The sequence below is a fragment of the Pituophis catenifer genome, unplaced genomic scaffold, assembly GCF_029215685.1.
Source record: "Pituophis catenifer annectens isolate HBS135680 unplaced genomic scaffold, rPitCat1.0.hap2 SCAF_18, whole genome shotgun sequence".
In the NCBI taxonomy this organism is placed as follows: Eukaryota; Metazoa; Chordata; class Lepidosauria; order Squamata; family Colubridae; genus Pituophis; species Pituophis catenifer.
In genome coordinates this window covers 3,299,770-3,315,765 of record NW_027256898.1, presented here as the reverse complement: position 1 = coordinate 3,315,765, position 15,996 = coordinate 3,299,770, and the positions used below count along the sequence as shown (strand labels likewise).

Genomic DNA, 15,996 nt, shown 5'->3' with positions numbered 1-15,996 from the left:
AAGGAAGGAAGGAAGGAAAGAAAGAAAGAAAGAAAGAAAGAAAGAAAGAAAGAAAGAAAGAAAGAAAGAAAGGTTCATTTTACCCACTAAGAGGTTTACAGAGTCAGCCTATTGCCCCCAACAATCTGGCTCCTCATTTGACCCACCTTGGAAGGACAGAAGGCTGAGTCAACCTTGAGCCTGGTGGGATTTGAACTGCCAAATTGCAGGCAGCTGATAGTCAGCAGAAGTAGCCTGCAGTACTCAATACGAGGCTCAATATGTGTGGGCTCCTAACTCCCAGAATTCCCCAGCGGCTAGTCCACGCATTTCAAAGTTGCCACAGCTGACAAAACACTAGCCTAAAGCATTACACTGGTAGTCCTTGACTTACGACCATAGCTGAGCGCAAATTTTCCGTGCCTAAGTGAGACAGATATTCAGTGAGTTTTGTGCCCTCTCCCCATTTTACGACCTTTCTTGCCACAGTTGTTAAGTGAATCAGTGGCAGTTGTTAAATTAGTCACATAGTGAATATGGCTTGCCCATTGACTTTGCTGGTCAGGTTCTAAGCAGGGGGTTGGACCAGAAGACCTCCAAGGTCCCTTCTAACTCTGTTATTCTATTCTATTCGCTATAAAAACGACGCAGGTTGATGCTCATATAAACCAAAGAGAAAAAAAACAGATGCACCTTCAGTGACGTTTAATGTTTTGATGCAGACTTCCGAGAAGAAAACAGATACAAGATTACACCTGGATTAAGTTTCTTTTTTTGGGGGGAAACTCCCTACACCAAACAAATCCTAAATGATTTGTGTCTTACACAGGTCATGAAACGTTATCCACAGGATTGGTCTCTAGTCAAGATTTTTAAAGTGGTCATCGGAATGATGCCAAGTGGCTTGCGAGCAAGAGCACCACCCGTTCTTAAATCAGCCTCCAAACTCTTTTGCCGTCTTAGCTTGGCATCTGAGATACGGACGATTTTGGCCCCGACACACAAAGCACCTGTAAAAAAATGTTTGCCTTTCAAGTATGCCCAGGACGAGAGAAAATAATGTCGGCGTTTTGGAGCGACAAACAGCAGGGAGACTGTTTCTGCCTGAGAAATTTTGCATCCAAAGTCCAAGCGCTCCTCATGTTCTGTTCTTTAAACAGAAAGCATTGTTTGCGGTACCCCTTTTTTCGATTAACAAAGCTGAGCTGGGGGGTGGGAAGGAAGAGAGTAAAACATTTGGGGTCGGGCAGCCAATTTATGTTCCTGCTGGCTGACAAATCAGGAAACGTGGAGTGATTTTTTTTTCCCACTCTGAAATTTAAAAGCGTATTAACGTGCCGAGGGTAAACATTATTTTTCCCCTACGATGAATACCTGACCACGTTTCGTTCAGACGGATTGTAGCACAGACAGTCAATATAGGCTCACAGCTTTAAGCTGCTCAATTCACAGGAATCTGAGCAGCTCAGTTGTTTTTACTTCCAAGGAAGTTGCTAACAGCACATGAACAGAATTCAAGTCCTGGGCTATCGATACCGAAGCCACAAGGACGTGGATGGATTTGTCGTGAACTAGGAAGGAATAACTTCAGCGGTCCCAGAGTAGCAAAACTAAGTTAAGACGGATATGAGCTGACATAAAGGCAGCTTCCCAAAACACCTCATGGGATTTACAGACATTATTTTGAGAGGGTTTCACTCTGTGAAATCTCATTTCCTTCTCCAGCAGTTTGTTGGGGTTTTTTTGGTTATCTGATTGCTAAGAGGCATCCCACACCAACATGATCCTGGACAAAACGCAACGAAAATTTTCTCCTTGTTTTTTACAATCCTGAATGCGTCGAGTTTTAAAACTCTGGCTCCGTGAAAATTTCATTTTCTTCTTCCAGTAGCTTTTTTGGCTAATTTGATTGCTAAGAGGCATCCCACGCCAACATGATCCAGGACAATACGCAACGCACAATTTTTCTCCTCGTTTTTACAATCCCAAATGTGTCCGGTCTTAAAACTCCAAAGAAGCTAGAAGCTAGCTAGCTAGAAGCTAGAAACTCTAGCGTGCCTTTTCCCCAAATCACTTCTTGATTGCTATTAGCAGGGCATCCGGATTTCGAAAGGCTGGCTGAGGTTTATTGCAAGCCCTCAACGGGACGGAAACAAAATAAAACAAATATCGAAGCGGCCTCTCCTTTGCCATCTGTGCAAAAAACGTTTCTCAGCTCTTCCCCACAAACAAGTCAACGTGGTCCGTTCTTGGGAGAGGGGAAGCCGAAACTTTAGCTTGGAGGCGAGACAGAGGCTGCTGTGGGTCAAAATTGCTGATGACTTCTCAGCAGAACAACTTCAGAAAGGTTTCATCTGGAACGCAGACCTAACAAAGGAAATCCTAGGACGGAAGATCAGTTGCACGCTGGTGATTGTGAGATCCTGCTGCTCCCAACAAGGGACATTTGGCGATTTTTGAGACTCCGGAAGCCGATCTTTTTTCCAGCTTTTGGGAGTTTGGATCAGCTGGGTTTTTGTTTTGTGCAACCTTGGACAATGGCAAACTTTGCTGGATTTCACATCGGTCTGATGGATGATGGACCAAAAGTGTCTTTCAAGACACTTTCGAATAAAATGGACGGCAGAGCGCAAATGTCTTAGGAAGAACTCTTCCATACAATGCTTGTGGTCTCTGCGCCCGCGTTTTTCTTATCGTAGCAGGCCCCGGCTTACGAGTGGGATGGGCCTTGGGGTTGGGGACGGGGATCACTCAAGAGACAGAGAGAAAAAAAATGTCCTTCTTTTAAACTTCTGCGTAGCTAAATTTAGGGCGGTGGTCTCATTCAAAAGGACGGGAGTCTTTGGAGAGGAGGGGCTCGGAGTCTTCCTTGATCGCCGGAGACAGTTGGGGGGTAGCGGATGTTCTCACCAGATTCTGGAGGGTTTCTTGCTGGTGCTGCTTGGCTCTGTTATACAGCATGACTCCGATGATCACCAGCACTGTCCCGATAGCCGAGAGGCTGGTGATCTTGTTCCCGAAGACGATAATGCTGAGCCAGATGGACAGGGCGTGCTTCACCGTGCTGGCCACGCTGTGGGAAGGACAGGAAAACAGGAGGAGACTGAGAAAAAATTGGGAGAGATTTCATACTCAAGGAGGTGCCTGTGTATAATAAGTAGGAATAGGAGGAGATGCTGGTTGGATCGAGACCCAATTAAAGAACCTCAGAAAACTTGCTGCAAATGTGAATACACGAAATGAGAAAAGAGAAGCAATCCTTCGGCTGCAAGTCTCCTGCTCTGCACGATGGTAAGCAGCATTGCCAAAACAAGACAAGCTTACAGCCCTTGCGGCATGGCTAGGGATGATGGGTGCTGTAGTCCAGCTGCCCCAAGAGAGTCTCAGGATCGGGAAGGCCATGCTAAATGGGAGCCGGAAACCTTTGTCAGCCAAGATGAAGCCGCCCCATGGCTTCCTTGTAAATCTACCCCTGAAATGAGCGTATCTACCCACTCAGGTATAGATTTACCCCCTGTAAATTTACACCTGAGGATAGAACAAGAAGCAATGGGTGGAAATTAATCAAGGAGAGAAGCAATTTAGAACTTAGTTCTAAATTTCCTGACAGTTAGAACAATTAATAAGTGGAACAAGTTGTGAATGCCCCAACACTGGAAATTTTTAAGAAGAGGTTGGATAACCCTTTGTCTGAAGTGGTGTAGGGTTTCCTGCCTGGGCAGGGGGTTGGACTAGAAGACCTCCAAGGTCCCTTCCCACTCTGTTATTCTATTCTAGTCTAAATAAAGGAGCTTCTTATCAGATTATCATCATCATCATTTATCCATCATCCCTCGCGGGGTGGAGTCTGGGCAACTGAATGGAGCTAGCAGAGTGTTGAATGGCCGGATGCCTTTCCTGTTGCCAGCTCGGAGTTTTGTTCAGCAGATATATTTCTCATTGTGCCCACAGAGAGGGCACAATGCCTCTACCTAGGATCGAACTCACAGCCTCCTGATTGTGAGGCGAGAGCTCCGCCTCTAGGCCACCGCGCCACTCTGCTTGCTTCTTATCGGATGATGACCCCTATGGTATTTCTGGGTTTCGTTTGTTTTTTTTACCTGAAAGTTACGGGGGAAATCTTGCCCATCAACGCGTAAGCGGTGACGCTTTGGAGGTGGAACAGCACTCCGTCCATCAGGAGCAACACCACAATGTCCTGGTTGTACTGGAAACTCCGCCCACTTTTCCCGATCACCGGCATATCCTTTCAGGCGGGAAGAGAAGGAACGAAACAGAAGGGAAGGAGAGGGCAGGAGGTTAAAAGGGAGGCAGCGCCAGGAGCTCAATTTGAGATCCTTCTGGAATGCCTAGCAGAGTTTTCTGCCCTGTTTTCCCCCAATTTTACGTCGTATGGCACGAAAGGCCGTGGGAGTGCTGAATGAAGCAACCCTTTATTGACATGGGGCTGGCAATACGAAGCTGAGCGTTACGTCGTTTACAAGCAGATAGGTATGTCGATCAAGAGGGACGTTTTCCCCCTCCTCCCAGCAGGTGGCTGGAAGGAGCAGAAAGGAGAAAGGGAAAAAAAGGAAAGAGTGGGAGAAAGGAAAAAAAAAGAGATGAGGAGAAAGAGATGGGAGAGATGCAGTAAGGATGCAAGAATGAATGGAGGAACGGAGGAGCAGAGAGGTAGAGAGAGAAGGAAGGAAGGGAGGGAGGGAGGGAGGAAGGAAGGAAGTAGAGAATGGGAAAAGTGGAAGGAAGGGAGAGAGGGAGGCAGGGAGGGAGAGGGAGAGGGAGGGAGGAAGGAGAGAACAGGAAAAGGGAAAGGAAGGAAGGGAGAGAGGGAGGCAGGGAGGGAGGGAGGAAGGAAGGAGAGAACAGGTAAAGGGAAAGGAAGGAAGGGAGAGAAAGGAGGGAGGGAGGGAGGAAGGAAGGAAGGAAGATGAGAACAGGTAAAAGGGGGAAGGAAGGAAGGTAGGTAGGTAGATGAGAACAGGAAAAATGGAGAAGGAAGGAAGGAAGAAAGGAAGGAAGGAGAGAATGGGAAAAGGGGAAGGAAGGAAGGGAGAGAAAGAGGCAAGGAGGAAGGAAGGAAGGAAGGAAGGAAGGAAGGAAGGAAGGAAGGAAGGAAGGAAGGAAGGAAGGAAGATGAGGCCAGGTAAAAAGGGGAAGGAAGGTAGGTAGATAGATAGATGAGAACAGGAAAAATGGAGAAGGAAGGAAGGGAGAGATGGAGGGAGGGTAGAAGGAAGGAAGGAAAGAACGCCTGAGCAAAAAAAAAAAACAGTCAGAAAAGAGAAAAATGCCTGTTCCACTCAGTTTGGGCCCCACCTGCCGAATGTCAGCTTGTGACTTGCAACCATTCACACCATTCCCCAAATCTGAATTTCTACACTACAAGACAGAACCTCAGGTGTGGCCTGTTTGACAAACAGCAACATGCCACCTCATTCCCAAACGGTGTGTGTGTGTGTGTGGGGGGGATATCTCACCATGAAAAAGACCCAAGCCGGAATAAGCATGATCACAGCAGCTGCGCTAGTGTAGAACTGAAGCTCAGGAGCCCTGCAAAAGAAAAGAAAAAGAAAGGAAAAAAAAAAAAAAAAGGAGAGGGGGACGAAAAGGAATGAATGAAGTGAATGAAACAATTATTCTGGGGACTTGAAGGGTCACTCGAGGAAATTAATGTAGGTCCCTCGGAGCGGAGGAGAAGCTAAGCTTCTGTTAAATCATCATCATCTCCTTTTAATGACCCCATAATCTTTTGCGGGGTGGAGTCTGGGCAACTGAATGGAGCTAGCAGAGTGTTTTTTTACTGGCCGGATGCCCTTCCTATCACCAGGGCGGAGTTTTGTTCAGCAGATATAGTCTCATTGTGCCGAGAGAGAGAGAAATACCTGCCTCTCCATAGGATCGAACCCACGGCCTCCTAATTTGTGAGGCGAGAGCTCCACCTCTAGGCCCACCGCACCCACTCCCAAAGCTTCTGTTAAATCGTGCAAAGCTTTTAAATGACCAGATACTTACGAGAAACGGTATTTGTCCCCACTCAGCAGCTTTTTGGAGAAAACGTTCTGCAAACTGCAAAAAAAAAAAAAAAAAAAGGAGAAAGAAGCGACATTCATTTCAAAGTTTGAACGGAAATAACCAAGAGCAAAGGGGAAGGACTGCCCAGAACGACTAAAAATAACTCTGCAGATGTTTCCAAGGTCAGCTGAGCCCCTTTAAGCAAATTTCCCCTTCACGCCTCCTGCTTTTGAGCTTCCGCGATGCCTACCAGTCCATAATGTTCGTCGACAAGGCCGCCGAGAAGCCGAGGATGTTGAAACTCAGTTCGGTCGCCGTGCACAAGGCCAGCCCGCCCATCACGGGGACCAGAGAGAGATTCACGAACAGCCCTGGGACAATTTGGGACACAAATCAGAAGGGAACAAAGGAACAGAAGCGTAGAAACAGCAGCCAGTTAAAAGACTCCTGGCCGATGTCAGCACTTCAAGCTGCATTTACTCTAGTGCTGACATAAGAAGGAGAAGCGGAGGCGTCTGGAAAGGGGCGTTTGACTTTTCACCTACTTATTTTCCCTGGAGATAATATCCCCTAGGAGATGGGATGGGAGGGGGGAAATTCCTTTGAGCTGGAGCAGTAGATTAGGGGTAGAATGACTTGGAAGATGGCCAATGAGCGCAGGGGAGTGGGGAACGGAAAGGGAGGGGTTTGGGTCTGGAAGTCAGTGTTGGCTTCGATGGAGTCGGATTTTAGAATGTCGTGCTTAATAAATAGTTTTCCTTCAAAGGCTTTGTTTGTCGAAACCTGACAGCCAATTTGACTTGCGGTCCGAGATTTAGGGAGGTTGAAAAGTGGTCTCCTTCGCACCCCCTGAAGGGCTGAATAATGTGCTTTATTCGTTTGTGTTCCGCCTTTATTGTTTTTAAGAATAACCCAACCAAGGGCTACAGATATATCCAACATATATTCCTCCTCCTATTTTCCCCACAACTACAACCTTATGAGGTGGAGAGAGGGGGGGGGCAGGGAGGGGGAGAGGGAGGGAGAGAAAGAGATGAAGGAAGGAGGGACAGGGAGGGAAAGAGAGAGAGGGAAGGAGGGAGGGAGTGGGAGGAGAAAGAGAAAAACAGAAAAAGAGAGGGAAGGAGGGAGAGAGGGAAAGAGAGAAAGAGAGGGAGAGAGAGAGAAACAGAAAAAGAGAGACGGAGGGAGGGAGGAAAAGAGAGAGGGGGAAGGAGGGAGGGAGAGGGATGAGAAAGAGAAAAACAGAAAAAGAGGGAGGGAGGGAGGGAAAGAGAGAGGAGGAGAGAGAGAAACAGAAAGAGAGAGAGAAGGAAAGGAGGGAGAGCAAGAGAGAGAGAGGGAAGGGGGAGAGAGAGAGAAACGTACCGGTGTATTCTCCTAAAATCATGCGCGACATAATAACGGTAAAAATGGGTGCTGAGCTTTTCACCGTCTCGGCAAAGGAAACGGCCACGTTCTTCAAACTGACAAGCCCCAAAACCACGGTTGCAAACCTGAGAAGCAGCAAAGGGGGGGGGGGGAGAGGCAGTTTAACTTTGCAGCAGCCAAAACACCAAGCAAACCTATTTTCTTCGTTCACCCCCAAAACGTTTCCGGAAGAAAAACAGAGCTGTTACCGTGTTTCCCCGAAAATAAGACCCTGCCTTATATTTTTTTGAACCCTGAAATAAGTGCTTGGCCTTACTGCCATGCGCTCAAAAGCTTGATTGGGCTTATTATCAGGGGATGTTTTATTTTGGGGGAAACAGGGTATCTATCTATCTATCTATCTATCTATCTATCTATCTATCCATCCATCCATCCATCCATCCACTCACCCACCCATATCTATCTATCTATCTATCTATCTATCTATCTATCTATCTATCTATCTATCTATCTGTCTACCGTGTTTCCCAGAAAATAAAACCCTGTCTTATATTTTTTTGAACCCTGAAATAAGCGCTTGGCCTTATTGTCATGCGCTCAAAAGCCCGATTGGCCTTATTATCAGGGGAGGTCTTATTTTGGGGGAAACAGGGTAGAAATGGAAGACTTTAGTTTTATCCAGTTTTATTAAATCTATTTTTTTCCAGTTGATCTATATAGCGAATTATAGAGATGTAATCCGGAAGCATCTGAAAAACTCGAAGTTGGAGAAAACTGGCTTTTTAAAAAAGTTAATGCAAAAGCAGATTAATTTTTTTTTTTTTTAAAGGAAATTCTCCAATGTTTGTCTCAGAGGATTCCTCCAAAAACGCTAATATTATAAAAAAAAAATAATAACAAGTTTTCTCCTGGGGGGACGGGACACACTGATTTGGATTTGTGGGGGGGGGCAAGAAAGACAGGCATCCACCAGTGAAGAAGTGACTCAGTTTCTCCAAATGTGTGCCCAGGCCTTACCGCATCAGGCCAACGAAAAGCATAATCATGATGAAATTCGGAGGGTAGGAGAGACGAGTCTTGTGCTGATAAAGACAGCAGGGGACAAACATTTTGATGCAGCCAATGAAGGTGGTGGAAAGCATTTGAACAGCACCTGGAAGAAAGAGAGGTGCCTAAAATTAGGATACCGGGGCGAAAAGTGACTCCGTCAACCGCTTAGAGAGCGGTTGTATATACCCCTTGTAAAGCGGTATATAAGTGCTATTGCTATTGCTATACACGTATACGGCAAGGGAAACAAATCTGATCCAGTTGGTCCAGAACGCAGCCGCGCGAGCTGTTGTGGGTGCACCTAGGTACACCCACATTACACCAATTCTCGACGAGCTGCACTGGCTCCCTATTGGTCTCCGGGCAGAATTCAAGGTGTTGGTTATTACCTTTAAAGCCCTACATGGCTCAGGGCCATGTTATCTTCGAGACCGCCTTCTATCGCATAGCTCCCAGAGACCGGTAAGATCCCAGAGAGTTGGTCTCCTCCGGGTCCTGTCAGCTAAACAATGCTGGCTGGCGGGCCCGTGGGGGAGGGCCTTCTCTGTGGCTGCCCCAGCTCTCTGGAACCAGTTATCTCCTGAGATCCGGACCATCCCCACCCTATTGGCCTTCCGAAAAGCGGTGAAGACCTGGCTCTTCTGGCAGGCCTGGGGCCGTTGATCTCGCTCTTGCGATCCGGCGAGATCCGGCCATGAATGGTGTGAATGAGTTTTTTTAATGTTTTTAATGTTTAAATATTTTTTATAATGATTTTAAATGCATTGTGAGCCGCCCTGAATCTTCGGAGAGGGGTGGCATACAAATTTAATTAATAATAACAATAATCATCATCATCATCATCTTGCAATCTTACCAGATGGGTCACTTACCTAACATACTCGGTTCCCCTTCCAGCAGTGACAGGATGTACTTATTCAGGAAAAGAGTGCAAAAGCTGAAGAAGAACCAGAGAGTGAGGTAGGTGAGGGCGTAAGAACTCCAGATGCCCAGGTCCGACTCGATAACGGTGGTCTCCGTGATGGTGATTTTCAGGACATTCTCTTCCGGCACGCTGTCGCTCCGGGCGATGACGAAGCGTTCGCTCCGGCTATGGAAGAGGGAGCCAAACTGGAAGAGGTTTTTCGCTTTGGGTTTGTCATCCAACAGAGGCAAAACGAGGGAGGTGGAAGGGCCGGAGCTGGACGGGTCCAAAGTGGAGCTGCCGCTTAGGGTGGCCATGTTCGGGGGAAGTGAGGCCCGACGCTCAACTGCCAAAGCGGAGCCCTCGGACTTCAGCGGAGGGGCCCTCCAAATTCCCTTGGCTTGCGAAGAGCTTCAGGTGCATTTGGTCACACGTTGCTCCGTTGTCTGGAAGGAAGGAAGGAAGGAAGGAAGGAAGGAAGGAAGGAAGGAGCAAGAGAGGGAGGGAGGAAGAAAGGAAAGGAGGGAGGGAAGAAGGAAGGAAAGAAGGAAAGGAGGGAGGGAGGGAGTAAAGAGGGAGGGAGGGAGTAAAGAAGGAGAAAGGGAGGAAGGAAGGAGCAAGGGAGTGAGCAAGGGAGGAAAGAAAGAAGGAGGGAGGGAGGAAGGAAGAAAAGAAGGAGGAAGGGAGGAAAGAAAGAATGAACAAGGGAGGGCGGGCGGAAGGAAAGAAGGGGAGAGGGAGGAAAGAAGGAAGAAGGGAGGGTGGGAGGAAGGAAAGAAGGGGGAGGGAGGAAGAAAAGAAAGAAGGAACAAGGGAGGGCAGGAGGAAGGAAAGAAGGGGGAGGGAGGGAGGAAAGAAAGAACGAACAAGGGAGGGAGGGAGGAAGGAAAGAAGGAGGGAGGGAGGAAGGAAGGCACAAGGGAGGAAGAAAGGAAAGGAGAGAGGGAGGGAGGGAGGGAGAAAGGAAAGAGGGAGGGAGGGAGGGAGAAGCAAGGGAGGAAGAAAGGAAAGGAGGGAGGAAGGAAGGAAGGAAGGAAGGAAGGAAGGAAGGAAGGAAGGAAGGAAGGAAGGATGAAAAAAGAAAAAAAAATAAGTTTGGAAATCAGAGTCTGAACAAAGTAAACTGAGTTCTGAGGTTCGCCAAACTGGCATTCCCTGTGGAATTCTGTCTGTTGAATCTTGGGGGGGGCGCTCTTTTGAGAAAGAAAAGAGGGGTCATCAGACAGAAGGAGGGGATTTCTTCTCCAAGGGCTGAACTAACCAAGACCCTGAACAAAAAAGACAATTCTGGCTGGACATCAGGAGGGAAACCTCCAAGCTTGTCAGCCAGTGGAACAAGTTGCCACATGAAGCATTGGAGTTCTCCTTCAAAGAGAGTCACCTGTCAATTAAACCAGACTTTTTTTTTTTTACCCAATCCACGTCACCCCTTGCCCGCCGTCTGCAGAAATCCTGTTCTAAACTTCCCCCCAAACCCTTCCTGCAGCTTCAAAAAAAATGGATTGGTAGAGCAGCAGATATTCAACCCTGGGGGAATCCTGGCTTCTCCCACAAAACCCACGAAAAACGGAGCCAAGAAAAGAGATGCCTCAACAAGCTAAAATCGGTTTGCCTGGCCGGGAGTCAAATGGTTAGGAGAGAGAGGTCAGACATCAAGCTATAATCTGGTGCCACGTTTTTCAAGGCCCATCCCTGCCAAAAAAATAAAACTTCCACCCAAGTTCTAAGAAAAGGACATCAAAAAAAGGGAGCAGTTTTGCAATTGCCAAAACAGGTTTTCCGTCAAAATCAGGCCACCTAATGTCTCGTGCACTCGGCATCACCGTTAACAGTGATAATGGCAATTCGGTTGCAATGAAATCCAACGAGACGTTTATTTTTCATTCTCCCTCCCAAGAAAGCAGGCAGCTCGAACAGAGAGGCTGTTAAGAAGCAAACAAGCGGAGAGAAATAAAATAGATGGCAAAGGAAGATAGGGCATTGTTAACATCTATTAGATTGGGTGGGCATCACGCCAACGGCTCCCTGGGGCAGAGGGCAGATTGATAAGCCAAGTTCAAAGTTTAACATCAAAGTGTTTTAAAGGCGCTCGCACTTGGCCCCGAATGAGATTGGATGGAAAAATAAAAATTAAAAACAAGGCTGGGAATCCAGCCACACTGGATTCGCCTTGCTGAAAAGAAAGAAAAAAAAAAAACTAAAAAAAAAAAAACCACGTTATAATAACGTGGCTGTAACAAACACTTGTTTAAAAAGCCAGCAAAAGGTTTATGTAAGATATGCTGTATATAAAGCATTTTCTCTCCCACAATGAATTCCATTTAAAATGATTCAGGCTGTAAAAAGCTTCTGCTTTCTAACTCAAGGTGAAAGGAGCAGTCTGTGCTTACCCAAAAATCAAGAGGCTTCATATTTATTCTACCAGAAATTATATAGACAACATCTGGCAACGCAGCAAACTAATAAAGGAGAATATTTGGGGCTCAGGGTTGAAATGAGGGGTCCCTGAGCTTGGTTGTTTCCTTGAAAATGTTTCATTACTCAGTGCTAGGAGGGAGAAGGGTTTGCTCTCTGGTTATATACAGTTCAATCCAGTCAAATCCAGTGTTAAGTCCTTTAGCAAACCCTGCTCCCTTCTAGCATTGATGATGTTACCTACTTGGGTAATGAAACTCCGTTTTAAAAAAGCTCTGTTTTAGGCCCAGTACTCTTCAATATCTCCATCAATGACTTGGACGAAGAGGAACATACGAACATGTGAACGTTTTTAAAATGTTATCTAATTTTAGGTTCTATTTAATTGGGCCAAACTATGTTATAATAATAATTTTAATTAGCAAATTTTATGATGTTTGTGTATCTATATTTTTCTTGACTGTACGCCGCCTTGAGTCCTACGGGAGAAAGGCGGTATAGAAATATAATAAATAAATAAATAGATGGGGAATTCATCAAATTTGCAGATGACACCAAGCTGGCAGGAATAGCCGACACTCCAGAAAATAGGCTCAAGATACAAAAGGATCTTGACAGACTTGAGCATTGGGGGCTATCTAACAAAATAAAATTCAACGGTGGAAAAAAAGGAAGGTTCTACATTTAGGCAAGAAAAACCAAAATGCACAGGTACCATATCTGTGGTACCTCGCTCAACAGTAGTAATTGTGAGAGGGATCTTGGAGTCCTAGTGGACAATCATTTAAATAGGAGCCAGCCGTGTGCAGCAGCTGCCAAAAAAGCCAACCCAGTTCTAGGCTGCATCAACAGAGGGATAGAATCAAGATCACGTGAAGTGTTGATACCACTTTATAAGGCCTTGGTAAGGCCACACTTGGAATCCGGCATCCAGTTTTGGTCGCCACGATGTAAAAAAGATGTGGAGACTCTCTAGAAAGAGTGCAGAGAAGAGCAACCAAGACGATTAGGGGACTGGAGGCTAAAACATATGAAGAATGGTTGCAGGAACTGGGTATGTCTAGTTTAATGAAAAGAAGGACCAAGGGAGACACGATAGCAGTGTTCCGATATCTCAGGGGCTGCCCCAAAGAAGAGGGAGTCAAGCTATTCTCCGAAGCACCTGAGGGCAGGACAAGAAGCAATGGGTGGAAACTAATAAAGGAGAGAAGCAACTTAGAACTAAAGAGAAATTTCCTGTCAAACGAGAACAATTAATCCGTGGAACCACTTGCCTCCAGAAGTTGTGAATGCTCCAACACTGGAAGTTTTTAAAGAAGAGGTTGGATAACCATTTGTCTGAAGTGGTGTAGGGTTTCCTGCCTAAGCAGGGGGTTGGACTAGAAGACCTCCAAGGTCCCTTCCCACTCTGTTATTCTATTCTATTCTATTCTATTCTATTCTATTCTATTCTATTCTATTCTATTCTATTCTATTCTATTCTATTCTATTCTAAACATCTGCAAGAAAACAACCAATCTCAGAGACCACCAAGGACCCCTCAACCCAGGAAACCTTTTGCTAATTTTGAAAACTGCCTGTTTTCAAGGCGTGCGACCACATCCTTCAACATCAAAACCACAAGTACTGAGAGACTAAAAACCGGCAGCATTTTGATTCTCTGGTTTGAGACGGCGCTTCCTCCCCTGTGCATTATCTTTCCTTACGTCCAGGTGTACAAAGGTACTTGCCAAAATGAAGATCCTTTGTGCAGCCAGCTCTGCCCTTGGGGAAAAAAAAATTGAACATATGTGATGAAAGAGCTGAAAAAGTACTGCCTTTGTTTTCATGGGGATTTCCAAGCCTTGAAAGCATCAAAAGTAAACTGATCAAGAATGATTTCTTTTTAGGCCAGAGCTGGTGATAAGGGAAACCTTTTAATCTTCTTCTGTTACTTAATATCATTAAAGATAACATGATAACAACTCTCATCAGTTACTATGAATTCATTTAAATTTCATGCACAACTAACAGTGAAATTGTTGTATTTGGGGATGTGTACACAAAACACTGTCAATTTCATAGTCCTGGTACAGAAAGAATCAAATGTGCACATACGCCGGAACACAGAAAATAAACAAAAATACAATTGCATATGGCTCTTCTAATTTTTTTGAATACCGTACAGTAACCCAGCCATAATGATATACAAGCTATATTTTAATCAACCCGTCCCTTACTATAAATCTCTTACCTGATCAAAGTCATTAAAGATACAACACAGGTTTATTCATAAATGATGAAAAGTTTGGACAAATCAATTCAATTTTCTGGGTTTCCTCCTGAATCTAACTGGGCTTAGCATTAGCAGACCACGAAGATTTATGCCACGGTGATTCACATTATATTCCTACTTGTAAAACAATTGTTAAAAAAAAAAAAAGGAATCCGTTCAGATGATTTCCAAACTATCTTCTGTCTAGATCTTGATGGTAATTCAGGCTACTCCATTTGCTTTTCTCGGCGGGAACAAAATTCAACCGTCTTCCCCACGAAGCCTCTTTGTCAAAGGTATTAATTTGATGAACAAATAACTATAATACAGCCCACACCAACAATGAACGATATCCAATTCTAAATCGATTCCTTTCTTGCAGAAAAGGTCAGCTTGTCAAATGTCTCCAGAACAGCTCTTTCAAACCACAACTGCAAATTATCCCCCTACGTGCAATGCAGAGCAACACAATTGTTGCCCGGATTGCCCTGCACACAAACACACCTGCCTCTGTTCTCTGACAGATCCTCCTGTCCTCTTCTTCCGCAGCCATCACCGGGGCTACCTCCATCAGTCAGGGAGGTGGGCCTGTTCGCACAATCTGCTCCTCCTTTGGCAGGGCGGAGCAAGCCAGAAGCGAGGAGGAGGAAAAGAAAAAAGACAAGAGAGAAATTACTAATTTCAGACACCACTCAGAGCCAGGCATAGGTCAGATTTAACTTGCGTGTGATGAGGACTCTCTTGAGCATGCGTAAAATGCCAATCCTTTGGGGGTGACTCACATTCCCCTGTAAGGAAAAGAATAAATCTGAGGGATTCCCAAATGCAATTTCCTTTTTTGAGAAATGCCCCTTATGGAAAGATGAGGCTGGAGTATTTATTATCTATCTATCTATCTATCTATCTATCTATCTATCTATCTATTATTTATTTATTTATTTATTTATTTATTATATTTCTATACCGCCTTTCTCCCGTAGGACTCAAGGCGGTGTACAGTCAAGAAAAATATAGACATATAAACATCATGAAATTGTTAATTAAAATTATTATTATAACATAGTTTGGCCCAATTAAATAGAACCTAAAATTAGATAACATTAACAGAGAGTAACTCTGTAGAGTAACCCTTACAATTATTTTTTCTTCTTCTAAGACTATGGCAGGAATTGGGTAGGTCTAGTCTGATGAAAAGAAGGAGCAGGGGTGACATAATAGCTGTGTTCCGATATCTCAGGGGTTGCCCCAAAGAAGAGGGAGTCAAGCTATTCTCCAAAGCACCTAAGGGCAGGACAAGAAGCAACGGATGGAAACTAACCAAGGAGAGAAGCAACCTGGAACTAAGGAGAAATTTCCTGACAGTGAGAACAATGAATCCGTGGAACAACTTGCCACCAGAAGTTGTGAAGGCTCCAACACTGGAAGTTTTTAAAATGTTGGATAACCTTTTGTCTGAAATGTTATAGGGTTGCCTGCTTGACGGAGGGGGGAAGGAAGCTGGACTAGATGACCTCCAAAGTCCCTTCCAACTCTGTTATTCTCTTATTATTCTGTTACCCTTCCAATGTTTAAAGAAAGAGCTGAGTTTTCTGAACTGAAGAGGGTCAGTAATTTCTCTTGCCGAGGCTGCAGGAATAAAAAAAGTAACTCCGAGATTAATTCACAGACAATTTACCACAGGACTCGAAAGATTGGGAAGGAATAAGGGAAACATTCCTTAGCCTTTGATTAATTTTACCCTATTTATTCGACAAATTTATACACCGCCCATCTCACTGTCTCAATGGGCAGCTGACAAGTAAATCTAAAAATTGCTCATCTACTCTGGATGTCAGGAAGGCGACCCGAGATATTGAAAGTGCCCCGAGGTTGAGCTTCAAACCATTCCTAATTAAAGCCAAACAAGTTTCTAGTCCTGTTGATACCAGTCTTCACCGTTATTAGATACCAGGGTAGTTTCTACATTTAGAACTGAAACCAAACTGAAATAGTGGCGAGGAGGAGGATACTG

General features: G+C 45.2%; 1 protein-coding gene across 1 annotated transcript; it reads right to left on the bottom strand.

Moving 5' to 3' along the window:
- Positions 1-669: 669 nt before the first annotated feature.
- On the bottom strand, positions 670-14,544 carry SLC35E2B (solute carrier family 35 member E2B). Its single transcript, XM_070956004.1, has 9 exons — positions 14,490-14,544; positions 9,285-9,762; positions 8,380-8,515; positions 7,360-7,487; positions 6,242-6,362; positions 5,992-6,045; positions 5,457-5,529; positions 4,080-4,225; positions 670-3,052 (listed from the first exon to the last, which is right to left on the bottom strand). The coding sequence occupies exons 2-9, from the start codon at positions 9,631-9,633 to the stop codon at positions 2,800-2,802; spliced, it is 1,260 nt and encodes a 419-aa protein (XP_070812105.1). The 5' UTR covers positions 9,634-9,762; positions 14,490-14,544; the 3' UTR covers positions 670-2,799.
- Positions 14,545-15,996: the final 1,452 nt, after the last annotated feature.

Excerpts from the sequence above, each read along its gene's own strand:
- SLC35E2B (XM_070956004.1), bottom strand. The coding sequence starts at position 9,633 with ATGGCCACCCTAAGCGGCAGCTCCACTTTGGACCCGTCCAGCTCCGGC. Across the intron at positions 8,516-9,284 it reads AGGGGAACCGAGTATGTTAG|GTGCTGTTCAAATGCTTTCC; the intron begins GTAAGTGACCCA and ends TCTTTCTTCCAG. Across the intron at positions 6,046-6,241 it reads TCGACGAACATTATGGACTG|TTTGCAGAACGTTTTCTCCA; the intron begins GTAGGCATCGCG and ends TTTTTTTTGCAG.